The sequence below is a fragment of the Lolium rigidum genome, chromosome 2, assembly GCF_022539505.1.
Source record: "Lolium rigidum isolate FL_2022 chromosome 2, APGP_CSIRO_Lrig_0.1, whole genome shotgun sequence".
NCBI lineage: Eukaryota > Viridiplantae > Streptophyta > Magnoliopsida > Poales > Poaceae > Lolium > Lolium rigidum.
This window is the reverse complement of record NC_061509.1, coordinates 245690145-245703676: the sequence shown is the minus strand read 5'-3', so window position 1 is coordinate 245703676 and position 13532 is coordinate 245690145. Positions and strand designations below refer to the sequence as shown.

Genomic DNA, 13532 nt, shown 5'->3' with positions numbered 1-13532 from the left:
CGGAGTAGTTGCCATCGTCAGCTCAGCAATATCGGGTGGTTCACTTAGACAGAGAGTCTCTTCATTTAATGTCCTAAAAGTTGTACTAAGGACCATTTTTAACTTTATTTCAGAAAAAAAAGATGCATATCATCAACGGATTATTGAACGCAGTCTTATATGTAAGACACATTTGTCCTATAAATGAAAATAGATTGCCAATGATTTGGTAACAATGTCCTTTTAAACAACAAATACACTCTAGATATTTCTATTGGAGTAGATCTAATTATAAACTAGAAAACTCTATCATCACCATAGTCTTATGGCATACAATTTAGACATCCCTACCAAAATATATAAGGATACACACACGTATATACACTATATTAACAAGTGACACATATTCATCTCAGGACACATATGGTTTGTCTATTCTTATTTTCTCACATTTGACATAATTTGGTTTAAATATTTCTAAGGCACGATGTAAAAAAACTAATCTAAATTTTATTATAAAATATGGTGATCATGAATCGACAAGAAATGAGTTATAAACAATTATATAACTTTAGTATAAATAATTATATTTTGATTTCTATTGGAGTAGATCTAATTATAAACTAGAAAACTCTATCACCATAGTCTTATGGCATACAATTTAGACATCCCTACCAAAATAGATAAGGATACACACACGTATATACACTATATTAACAAGTGACACATATTCATCTGAGGACACATATGGTTTGTCTATTCTTATTTTCTCACATTTGACATAATTTGGTTTAAATATTTCTAAGGCACGATGTACAAAAAACTAATCTAAATTTTATTATAAAATATGGTGATCATGAATCGACAAGAAATGAGTTATAAACAATTATATAACTTTAGTATAAATAATTATATTTTGTCTCGCGGACCAAAAATAATTCTTTAAAATGTCACACTTCATTATGGGAAGATGACAGGTGATGGCCAAGGTGAAATGACCAATGAGATGTTAGAAGCATTTGACCTCCAAGTCAATAAACCAGTCACTCAATATAAACAATTGCTCCAACATGAGCAGATAAATACAAAATGGTATTTTGAGTATGACTTTTTTACTTTAGTGACAAGAAATAATGAGTACAAACGGATTATATCTATCAGTTCCTAATCCATTTGTTATACAAGTATATATAAGAGAACAAGAACCTGGAACTATAAGAATGTTCACTAGAGAGAACTGATACACTCAACGCAGTGGTCCATCGCCAGTATTACTTTCGCAATTCACGTTATGTCTGTACCAACGAACAAGGACAGTATCAATGTAACAAGTTGAAATGTTTCGATTTGTTGTAACAACATAATATGAAGATCAAACCTCCATGGCAAGCCGACCCGGTACGATCCAGATCTAGGACAGTTGCACGCTGAAAAACAATAAGAGAAAAAATGAAGCTTGAGATTTAACCACAACAAGAAACTACACTAGCATGTAGTGTAAGTAAGAGAACAATTGCACAGAAAAGAAACATGTATTAATATTCCACTTGGAAAAGGAGATCAGATTCAATTGCAACTATTACATGCGACAATTATCGAGATTGAAAGACACAGATAATTAAAGGTATCGAGAATGAGATACGAAATCTGAATCCTAATCCCCTTCATCATCCTAGTCCCCTGCTTCTCCAAGTCTAAACCTCTCTTCTCCAATTTCATCGCGATTTGTGATTCTCCAGTTCGCCGGGACATTAGAGGGAATGCTTCTCCAATCCTCAATGTATCAAGATTTGGGTGGCACTGCTGATTTGGACTCAGGTGTGGCTCCCTCGCCCTTCCCATGAACCCACTCCCCACGACACCCTTCGTCGTGGTCGAAAGCACCGGGGGCATGACCCGGGTGTCCCCAGATGTAAGGGTGAATTTGGCGCAAACCGAAAACCTCACGCAAGAACGCGCAAGAAATTAACCCTGTCATTATATACCTAACATCAGAGCAAGTTCCCCACCTTCCACGTGAAGGTGAGCCCTCGCCCTTCGGTTAAATCCCCTCGCCATTTTCAACGGTCGATTACATCGGGGGCATGTCACGGCTGCCCGCCGATGTCCCGCGACACAAAGGAGAGCGCAACTTGGCTGCGTCGTCGCGAACACAGAAACCTATCAAAACCCTAGGCCAGCTCCAACGCGGTGACACATCTGGTCCACACGCGTCCAGATGGGTCGCCGCGGATAGAAGATGCGGCCCAACGCGACGACGCATCTAGACGTATGTCCGTGTGGCTATCCACCGTGACCCCAAGCTGACTCAAATCTGGGTCTGCTTTGCATGGATGCGGACAGGAGAAAGACATGCGGCGTGTCCCTCCGTGCCCCCCGTGTTACCCTCCGAGAGACCACATGTAGGCGGCCCATTGGCACGTCATGGTCCTATTAAATGGGACTGAGGGGCCACGTCGTCCCCACGAACCCTACCCTCACTCCACTCTCACTCCATTGCTGCCACCCACCCACCAACGCAAACCCGTAGCTACTCGCCATGGGCCCGAAGCGGTGGTTCGGGATGAATGGCCATAAGGCGTCATCAAGCCTTGGCCGCGTGCCCGCCACCCTTGATCCATTTCGTCCAACGATGTTGGCGATATCGCGGCAGTGTGTCCACGTGAACATGGCCGTAGCGCGCCAATGCGGTGGGGGCAATGGCACGAAAATGGCACCTCCCCCAGGGTTGTCACCTGAGCCCAGATCGAGGAACAAGACCCTATCTGCCATTCAAAACTTATGGGCCTACGGTATACCATTCAATACAAGAGAAAGGCAATTTAAATGGCACACTTGATGCTTTATCAAGGAAGCGAGTTGAAAGCTCACCCTTTCTATTATTAAGCCAATTTGGTTAGGTGTTGTTGTTGATGGTTTATAAAACATAGACTTATGTGCAACAAATCATCACAAAATTGCTTGATGATCCCCTGGCTAAACCTCACTGCACTTTCCGGGATGGTGTGCTACGTTTCAAGGACCGAATTTGGATTCCCAATGACATTGGCTTGCAACAGCAGATTGCGTCAGCTTTCCGTGACAGTCCCATTGACGGCTACTCGGGATTTCCAGCCACGGCCAGTCACGAACACACGGTTCTTAAACGGCCAGTCACGAACTAAACGTTAGTTCCTTCCCTTCTCACTCTTGTTCCTAAACGGCCAGTCACGGACTCACGGTTCTCCAGCCCTCCGGTCTGTGCGGCCCGCATGCGTGTACACCTCGGCGATCGTCGTCGGCATCGCGAGCCTGCGGACTGCCCGTGCTGCAGCCGGTCCGCGAACACGCGGTTGCCGCCGGTCTTCGGGCCGCCGAAGGACACCACGGCGACGGGTGGCAGGCGATGACCATCTGCGGCGCTACATGTACTCTCCGCGTCGATGCCGAGCCGGCGGAAGAGGGCTCAGGTAGCGGCGAAGGAAGGCCACGGCCGTTGGTGGTTGGCGCAGCGCGCGAGCTCGGGTGGCGGCGAAGAGGTGCTGGAACAGACGGACAAAGGAGGCGTCCATCTCGGCGTGCAGGCGCGCTCTGTATGTGTATGTCCTGCTCTTACAACTTACAAGATCTCGCGTGCCGCATCTGCAGCGCGAAGTTCTGTAGCTCCCCGATGATGAGCACCATGGACGAGAACGGCCATTCCACCGCGCCGCGTCCGGACTCCGGACTCCTGTGGCCCGACGCTGCCGATGCTAGCGGTCATGGTGAGGGCGCGAGCATAGACAGGCTGGACGGCATTGGTGTTCCAGCGGCTGAAGGCCTTCATGGACTAGCTGAGCATGAGCTTTGTGGTGATGACCAATTGACGACGCACGCTTGTGGCGTTTGCGGCTACCGGCTGAGCATGAGCTTGTTGATGCCGTCTGCGGTCTGCTGGCTGCTCTGCCTCGGCGTCAGCGAGGACAGACTGCCCACTCTGCAACTTCTCCGCAAAACAAAACCCTGTACTCTCTGTTCCCTCCCTTGTAATAAAACTGTAGGACCTCTTTTGGGTCTTCTCTCTGGCCCCCAGGCCGTTCAGTAAGTTGCACAGCACGTCTGTCCCGCGAAGAGGAACACGTTCTAGAACTGAATCATCAGGCGGCCGCCAGGGCCAAGGCAGTATGTTCCAGCGGCTTGACTAGCATGTCGCAGGCTGGAGGCGCATCGCGCCAGAGGCATATTGGCCCTAGTGAATCATCAATCATGCTGCTCTTCTGAATCATCAGTCTATCTCTCCCTTCTGAATCATCAATCAGGACAACGACCATTCAATAACCCACTGAGTTGTCACAAAAAAGATTATAAATAAATCTTAATACACTAGCGAAATCAACCTCGCCAAGTTGAGCAAGCCTAATATGCAAAAAGTAAATCTGAAGCCTCCCAACAAGAAGTCAGCGAAACTTTTATTTGTCAAAATCTTAAATTCAGGCAACAAGTTAATTCAGCTATATGTTGAAGATGAAAACTGATACTAATCCACAAGTGCTGCAACTCAAGGGGATTGCATTCTATAGTTATATATGTTGATAAACCGAAAATGATCATACCAAAGCGAAGAACATATGTGTACTGACGCAAGTTCTGGTACTTCCTAGTACTATATGTCTGGTAAAAAGTATCTAACCGCGCTTACTGTTTGGGAAGGCAAAACACAAAACTGATACAGCTCAGGTACCAAAACCATCCAACAGCAGCCAGAAAGACGCTAATGTAAACTAGGCGATGGTGCAAGTGCATTAAGAATGCCAAGGCGCTTAGTCGACCTCCTCCATCTTCATCTCACCAACATCGCGCCATCATCAATGCTCAGGCCAAGCTTAAGCATGCCGTGGATCCTGGTGCCGAAGGTGTTAGGGTCCTCCAGGAGTCCAGGCCGAAGCCGGAGATGAGCAGGGAGGTCTCCAACAGCAGCATCACCAGGTCCTTGACAGACTTGTCATTCTTGTTGGCGTCAGTGCGCTTGCCGAGCTCGTCCATCATGGCGTTCTCAGGGTTAATCTCCATGGTCTTCTTGCTGGACATGTAGCCAGCAATGCTCGAGTCCATCAGGGCCTGGGCCTTCATGTTCCTCTGCATGTTGACGGTCCACCCATACTCACCTGTCACAAGGTAGCACAGGGAGTCCACAACGGGATCAGATACAATGACCATCTCAACCTTGAGCTTGTCCTCGAAATCAGACAGAGGAACTATCTGCCCCTTCCTCTTGCGGATATCCTGGACGAGGCTGGCAGACGGCGAGTCGGACTTCAGAGAATCAGAATTCATGACGTACCAATGGTCAAACACGCACTGAGGGAAAGCCTGGCCAGATGTGGCGGCCGAGAAACAAAAACACTCGATGGCAGGGAGGTAAGCCTTGATGTTGTACAGTGGGGTACCTGGTCTCTGCATCTCCTCAAGCATGTGCCCTCTCTTCTGGTTCAGAACACCATAGATACCAAGTGCATTGTCCGGGGAATGGATCTCAACCAGGTAGACAGGCTCCAGCAGCCTTGGCTTAGCAGTGAGCTGGGAAGCAAAAATGAGCCTCCTGGACGTTGGGATAACCTGACCACCACCCCTGTGAATGCCGTCAGTCCAGAGAACAACATCACAGACCTCAAAGCAGATGACACGCATGTTCTCGTCAGCCAGTGCACCTTCCTTTGATGCCCACCAGAAGCCAGCCACCACAAAGTCCTTGATCTCATTAAGATACTGCACTCCCTTACACATATCAACAACCATGTTTTGCCCAGCTGTCTCAGGACCAAAGCACCAAATCTTGGTAAGATCCTTGTCCCACCCAAACTCTTCGAGTGGGCCAATGCATCTATCATCAATGGCCTCAGCCAATCCCTCCTCCAACGGGAGGGCCTCCGTGTAAAGACAGTTGTGCTTGTTTCGGGACTTGGTCATAACAGTACGGCATGACTTGTCCAGAACAGTCTCATGGAAGGAGACAACAGGAGGGGAAACAATAATTTCAGCACCACCCATGAAGTCATCCTGCAGATCCTTCAAGCAAATTTCAATATGATGCTCACCAGCTCCAGCAATGATATGCTCACCAGACTCCTCAATAGAGCAGAGGACCATAGGATCTGACTTGGTCAGCCACTTCAAACCTTCAACAATCATAGAAATATGAGAGGCCACCTTGCACTGAACAGCAACACGCACAACAGGGGACACAGAGAACTTCATTGTGCTGATTTGGCAGGCATCAGTTTCCTTCTTGACTGTCAGGGTTGCATTCTTCGGGATGAACTGATCCAAACAAACCAAAGCAACAGTGTTACCACAAGGAACATCCTGAACAGACTCTTGTTTCTTTCCTATCCATATAAGAGTATGCTGGACACTCTTCATATAGAGATCATTCTTCTGGCCAAGAACATAGTTGGGACCTATGATACGGACCTTCATGCCAGTTGCACCTTTCCCGGCAAAAACACAACCAGAGGCAAAGAATCTACCCTCGTCAGATGCTGGAATCATCTTGGAAACATACAACCTAAGAGGACCGTCCGGGTCACAGTTTCTGATAGCATTTGCAGATACATCCTGAAGGGGGCCCTCGTGCAGGTTCTCAACACCACACTTCTGAGCCTTCGAGGGAGAGGGAAGGTGATATACCATCATCTCAAGGAGAGCACAATTGGTAGGCAGCCAAGTTTGCATGACACGCTTCATCAGAGGCTTGCCCATTAGGTCCTTCTCATCATTCTTCATGGTAATACCAAGCTTCTTCAACATAGGCCACAGCTTATCCTTCTGATCATTCACGCAGATCTCAAAGGAGCCCCTCTTGGGCACAGACAGGATAGCCTTGAACTCAAGCTGACCCTCCACAGAGAAGTGCTTGACAGCCAAATGCTCCTCCTGGTCATTATACCGGCTCTTGTAGAAAGCAGCATACTGTTCCTTGGTGATCTTTTCTGGCTTCCTCATCCAGATAGGCTTCTGCTTGTTGACCAAGGACCAGTCCTGTGAGACTTCATTGATCTTCCTCTTCTTCTTTTCCTTTTCCTCCTTCTCCTCATCAACAACCTCAACCTTGATATCATACAATTGATAGTGCTACTTTTAAGGCCTCCCTTCGTAAAGCCATAAATTATTTGAAGGAGTATTCGAAGAATCAACGTATACGCGCTGCCGAGATTGAGATTCGAGAAGACGCAGGAGCCTCGAAGCTATACACTGGCTGCTGGAACTGTAGCATCGGAGATTTCGAAAGAGCAGCTGGCCGCCCAGCTCATGCCTGCATCTGCATGCTGTATGTAGTTGTTAGTTTTAAATTAATACATTTCTAGCGTATGAACATCTACAGTGCCAAATCAATATCTATAGATCATCCATAATATATATCTTATAATATAGTTAATATTATAAATATTGATATAATCGTGTACATTTGCCCTATCCTATTAAAATTTGACTTTTGACAAAATTTATGTCTTTTTTTTTTGTAACGGAGGTGAGGTAGTGCTCTTGCTTGGTTTTTCTCGGAGAACAACATAGGGATCTGGCCGGTGTTATGTCACCAGTTTACTTCGAGCTTGCATGGATGATTTAGTGGCATTGCGATTTTGTTTAAGTTTCATATATCTTTTTTTTTTGTTGATTTTTGTTCGACATTAGTTTCATATATCTTTTTCCAAACTTAGTGTGGTGATGAGCTCTTGAATAGTTTCGTATGTTATTACAATACAATAGTTTAGTTTACACCTTGCACCCTTAAGCCCGCATGTCCAAACTCGAAGCGAACCGCTTATATGATTACAAACTCGATCTCTAATATTGCATTGAAAATGCAAGAATGTTGATTTGAGCCCGGCCTTCAAGAAGTAATATCCATCTTTAAACCGCTATATGTTGACACATAGTAGGGCGAGCTCGTTACAACATGCCCTCATATATATGTTATCTTGGATCATACTAGCAATCTGATTTTCACTACCAAGAACTATAAATGGGAAGAGATGTAAATACAAATACAAATTAACAGACCATGAATTTTACGAATATGCAATGAGGTTTGGGTGCTCATATACACCGCCTCTTGTGTGTGTTTGGAGCCGACGCCCACTAACTACTTAACTCATTCGTCACAATAACAACAAGAAGCTGTATAGGTTGTAACCTTCTATTAACTCACAAACTGGAAAATTAAAAAATCTAGCTACGAGTTGTATTGTACTAATCCATCAAAAGGTTATACTTGAGTAGTACGCATCGGTACTTCACAGAAATTACGAAATACACGTCTATTAGAATTTAGAATACAGCGTTTGGTAACGTCTACTACAAAACAGGATGTAGTATGCTGTTTCGAAAAAGAAAGCAAGGCAAGGAGCTTAAAACCATCTGAGAGATAGTCACTGTTTATCTTGCAGCGCCCCGCCGCCGGAAGCAAACCAGGCAAGCTGCGCGAACCCAGCAGCGAAGAAGAAAAAATTGCACAAGACTACATTATGTCTACACAGCTATCGACCAGCAAAGAGCATCCGCCCCAACAAGGACATGGGCCATAACTTTGTGCAAATACCATGGAAGTTGGAAGTGGTGGATACAAATTGGACACCACGTGAATGATAGACCACGCAGACCTGGCAAAGTGGAGACTTTATTTCCCCTTATTATCAGTTGCATGATGGATGATTGAACGAAGCATGAGTGGCTTGAATCATACCCCCTGGAGTTTTATTTGAGAAGTATACATCAGCAAGCTGAAAGCCTGAAACAAGGACCGATTCTACAACGCTGAAACTTGAAAGACAAACACTTCCCAGAATAGTTGAATTATTGACTAAATAGAACAAGTTGCCACTCAAGAAAAAGACAAGGTATCTGAGAGAAGGCTATGTGCAACCATAATATCCATGCTGCAAAGTTGACCATTTTAAATTGGACCCAGCAACCACTGTAGGACATAGCAAATTAGTTGCTCATGTATATTGTGGCCACTGCACAATTGAAATAATCGAGTATTTTTCACTTATCAGTTGTTTATCAAGCACGAGTGGCCCAGACTGAATGATGCCTTGGAATCAAGCCGTCATTCTCAAGCATATTAAAATTTTGTATTGAATTATAGAAGCATATTGATTCCTCTGGAGGTGTACTGCTAGCCGGTTCCTATAATAGCACCATTTGTGATCATTTTAAAGCCCAACTCAATGCCTCAAGCCTGCAACAAATATGGGTACACACTTTACCCCTCTCCTTCTACTAAGCTTGATTCATCTGCTTTCCGGCATCTCGGCTCATGAATTCCTCTTACCAGGCACCTCTCTCTCTGTAGAGGATAGTTCCGACACACTCAATTCACCAAATGGTGCTTTCACCTGCGGCTTCAACAACATTTCCCATAATTCCTTCGTCTTCTCTATTTGGTACACCAGCACAGCTGAAAAGACTGTCGTCTGGAGCGCAAATCACCTACACCCTGTCTACTCGTGGGGATCTGAAGTCATCTTAGATACAGATGGCAGATTGGCTGTAAAAGATTATAATGGCCAGCCCGTGTGGGAGAACCATGTGAACTCCTCATCAAGTGCCGAACAAGCTCAGTTATTGGACACAGGAAACCTCATCGTGAAGGGCCAAGGTGATATCATTCTATGGCAAAGCTTTGATTCTCCTACTGATACGTTGCTACCCAATCAGAACATTACTGCTGCTACAAAGTTGGTATCTGCTAATAGGTTACTTGTTCGTGGAAACTACAGCTTCCGTTTTGACGATGAACATTTACTTACACTGTTTCATGATCGCAAGGATATCTCTTTTATCTATTGGCCAGATCCTAATACTAATATATGGGCAAAACAAAGAAACTCATTTCAGACCACCACAATCGGGGTCTTTGATAGTTGGGGGCATTTCCTTGGAAGTGATAATTTAACTTTTAATGCTACTGACTGGGGTCTCGGGGTTATGAGGAGGCTAACATTGGATTATGATGGCAACCTTAGATTATACAGTCTACATAAGCCAAACGGAAGATGGTCTGTCACATGGATGGCATTTCTTCGGACCTGTTCTGTACGTGGTTTGTGTGGTATGAATGGAATATGTGTGTATACACCTAGACCTGCTTGTGCATGTGCCCCTGGACATGAGATCATCGACCAAAGTGAGCGGAGCAAAGGTTGCAGGCCGAAATTCAACCTCAGTTGTGATGGGCAGGAAATCAAATTTGTGAAGCTACCGAGCACTGACTTCAGGGGATTTGATCAAAGTAAATATACTGTAGTTTCCCTCCGTACTTGCAAGAAAATGTGTTTAGAGGACTGCAATTGCAAAGGTTTCTTTTACTGGAATGGAGACGGAAGCTGCTATCCGAAGTCGTTTCTTGGTGGTGGTGTAACTAGCCCGCAGTTAACTGGTTCTATCTATATCAAGCTTCCTAAGGCATTACAGGTTTCAAGGTCCTCAATTCCTCACTCGCAACCTTATGGTCCTAAATATGTTCCTAAATGTGGTGCAAAGAACAACAATTTCACTGTAGATTTTCTGGATAAACCAAAGAGTAGTCAGAGTGGACCACAATACTTGTACTTCTATGGATTCCTATCAGTGATATTTTGTGTTGAAGTAATATTTGTGGCACTAGGATACTGGTTTATTTTGAGAAGGGAGGGCAAGCAGTTAACAGGAGTATGGCCAGCTGAGATTGGCTATGAAATGATAACAAACCATTTTCGCAGATACACATACGCGGAGTTGCAGAATGCTACTCGAAAGTTCAAGGATCAGATTGGGAGAGGGGCATCTGGTTTTGTATACAAGGGGGTCTTGAAAGACAAGAGGGCAGTAGCGGTGAAAAGGCTGGCAGATATAAACCAAGGGGAAGAAGAATTCCAACATGAACTGAGTGTGATTGGAAGGATCTATCATATGAATCTGGTGAGGGTTTGGGGATTCTGTACTGATGGTCCACACAGGATATTGGTTTTAGAGTACGTTGAGAATGGCTCGTTGGATAAAACTCTATTCAGTAGCAAGGGCTCACATATCTTACTTGAATGGAACAAAAGATTTAAGATTGCTCTAGGGGTTGCGAAAGGATTGTCCTATCTTCATCACGAGTGCCTGGAGTGGGTTATCCACTGTGACCTGAAGCCTGAGAACATTTTGTTGGATGAGAAATTGGAGCCAAAGATCACCGACTTTGGCCTTGCAAAACTTCTGAATAGAGGTGGATCCAATAAAAGTGTGTCGCGGATCCATGGAACTAGAGGTTATCTAGCTCCTGAGTGGGTCTCTAGTGCCCCAATAACAGCAAAGGTTGACGCTTACAGCTTCGGAGTGGTTCTCCTAGAACTACTGAAGGGGGCTCGTGTTTCAGAATGGGCATCAGATGCTGACGAGGACGTGGAAATGGTCCTCGGAAGGGTTATTAGGATGCTTGCAGAAAATCTGATGCTGGATGGCGGCGAACAGTTATGGATCGCTGACTTCATTGATTCCAGGTTGGACAGGAAGTTCGATGAGGTGCAAGCAAGAACAATGGTCAAGCTGGCTGTTTCATGCGTAGAAGAAGATAGTAGGAAAAGGCCCACCATGGAAAATGTTGTCCAGATGCTTCTTTCGGTTGATGAGGCCAGTGGCATAGTTCAGCAGTATTCTACCAGCTAAAAAGGAGTTTGATGTTTTGTATAGTATGCAGAATCTATGCATATTCTTGGATCCAAAACAAGATATCTATTATGTGTACCTATGTAAACCAAGAACTGCATGAGCCTCTTGTATAGCAATATTAAATTTCATATTTCATAACACTAATATTTGTGCAAAACCTATGCTGTATGTATTGTAAGAATTTTTCTTTACCATTAATGCAAGATAGACGTGTGGCTTTTTTCCTTTCTGAGAATACAACATGTTCTGCACGGAAGTTCAGTGATACCAATTTTGCTTATATCCAGGAGGCAAGTTCATTATAAGTATAACTAACAATGCGTAGTTCAGTCATATCGCGGCAAAAGGAAGTTCAGAGTTGGAACGACTTCATCGATGAAACTACTAGACTTATCATGGAAGATTTTGCTGGCGATTATTTTGCAATACTTGCTATGAATCTAATGATGTTTACCAGGACCAACAACAGTGCTCAATTTTCTCTAAGGGTTTCTTAAGCACAAATCTGATTCATCTTTCAATCCAATCTGATCTGTCTATTGCTGATATAGTGATATGCGCAGAGATGCAAAAAAAATGTTAAAAGTAAAGAACCTCGCTGAGCCGTCAGCTACGCTTGTGGAATCAGAGAACTGTTCCAGAACACCAGAAATAAACTGTCATGTTTATTTCCCAAGTTGGTGCCAGTTCATTCTCTAGCAATTAAGAAAGTAATTATGGTGACGCATTTTTTCAAGAGCGCGTCCAAAAGAATAGCATGAAGATCAGTAATGAAATTACTTGTTGCTTATATTTCCCAAGTGGGATTCTTTCTACAAGCCAGTAGTATGACGTCTATTTAAATTGGAATTTTTTTTCCTAACTATAATGTGGTGTTGTGTTGGTCTAGTAAGAACAATCAGTACTTTGAGCTCTTGGACATTTTGCCATGTATGCCTTCAGTTTCACATTTTAGACATTGTCGGTTAACACCGTAGGCCTTTCGAGGGCAACAGAGGAACAAATCCACGAAGTCAAGCAAGCATGTTACCGCTCCCAGTCGATCTGAAGCCCCCAGAATGTATGGAGCTTTGCATCAACCGATGTTTACCCCAAAGATGGGATCAGCGGAACTCGCTACGTAAACAGGAATGCAGCACGGCGATTGAAGGAGAGAGCGATTGACCTGTGGAGCGGAAGAGGAGCGCTGGTTTGGCTGTCGGACTCATGGGATCCGGCAGAGAACTCGCTGGTCCGGTGGCGGTGGGTCGGGGATTCGTGGAGGCGGAGGCGACGAGAGGGGACCGGAGGGCCAAGGCAGAGACTGGGCCTAGCGGGTCGCCGCAGCCACTTAGTATGGGCTGTATGATGGGCTACGACTGCAGATAAAAGCCTGTTCTTTTCAAATGAATTGAGTTCCGCGCCACTTCGTTTGAACCCTGATAAGCTGCTACTCACAACAGAACGTCAAATTGATTGCTTTTTTAAGTAACCGTGTATTCCATGAATATAAAAAAGATTACTACTATACAAAAGATCCACACAGAAACACACTGCGCTGTAATCTTTGCAGACATCGACACTATCAGCCAATGCTAACAAGTCGCACAAGGGATTGGTCAAGATGACCCAACCGAGTGAACTAATTTGATAGGTACCAGAGCTCTCAGGAATCAGGATGGCATCCCAGAGCTTGGCTCATCTTCAGATGTTCTAACTCTAGATTGTAAAGAAGTTGGTTCAACAAATGTTACAACAGCTGGGTCTGAACTACATAACATTTACAACTGCAGAGGCACAACTGACGTCAGGAAACAAACAGCAAAGCTCCAGCACAAAAAACCCACTTCAACAAACGGATACAATGCAAAGTTAAAGCAATGGAGGCCGGCCAATTAGACGTTCCAGCATCATAAGTA

The 13532-nt window shown here is 44.7% G+C and overlaps 1 protein-coding gene and 1 pseudogene across 1 annotated transcript; one reads left to right on the top strand and one right to left on the bottom strand.

The window, feature by feature from the left end:
* Window positions 1-4533: 4533 nt before the first annotated feature.
* Window positions 4534-12871, bottom strand: LOC124693217 (annotated as a pseudogene).
* LOC124693215 (putative receptor protein kinase ZmPK1) lies at window positions 9177-11859 on the top strand. Its single transcript, XM_047226681.1, has one exon. The coding sequence runs from the start codon at window positions 9190-9192 to the stop codon at window positions 11629-11631; it is 2442 nt and encodes an 813-aa protein (XP_047082637.1). The 5' UTR covers window positions 9177-9189; the 3' UTR covers window positions 11632-11859.
* Window positions 12872-13532: the final 661 nt, after the last annotated feature.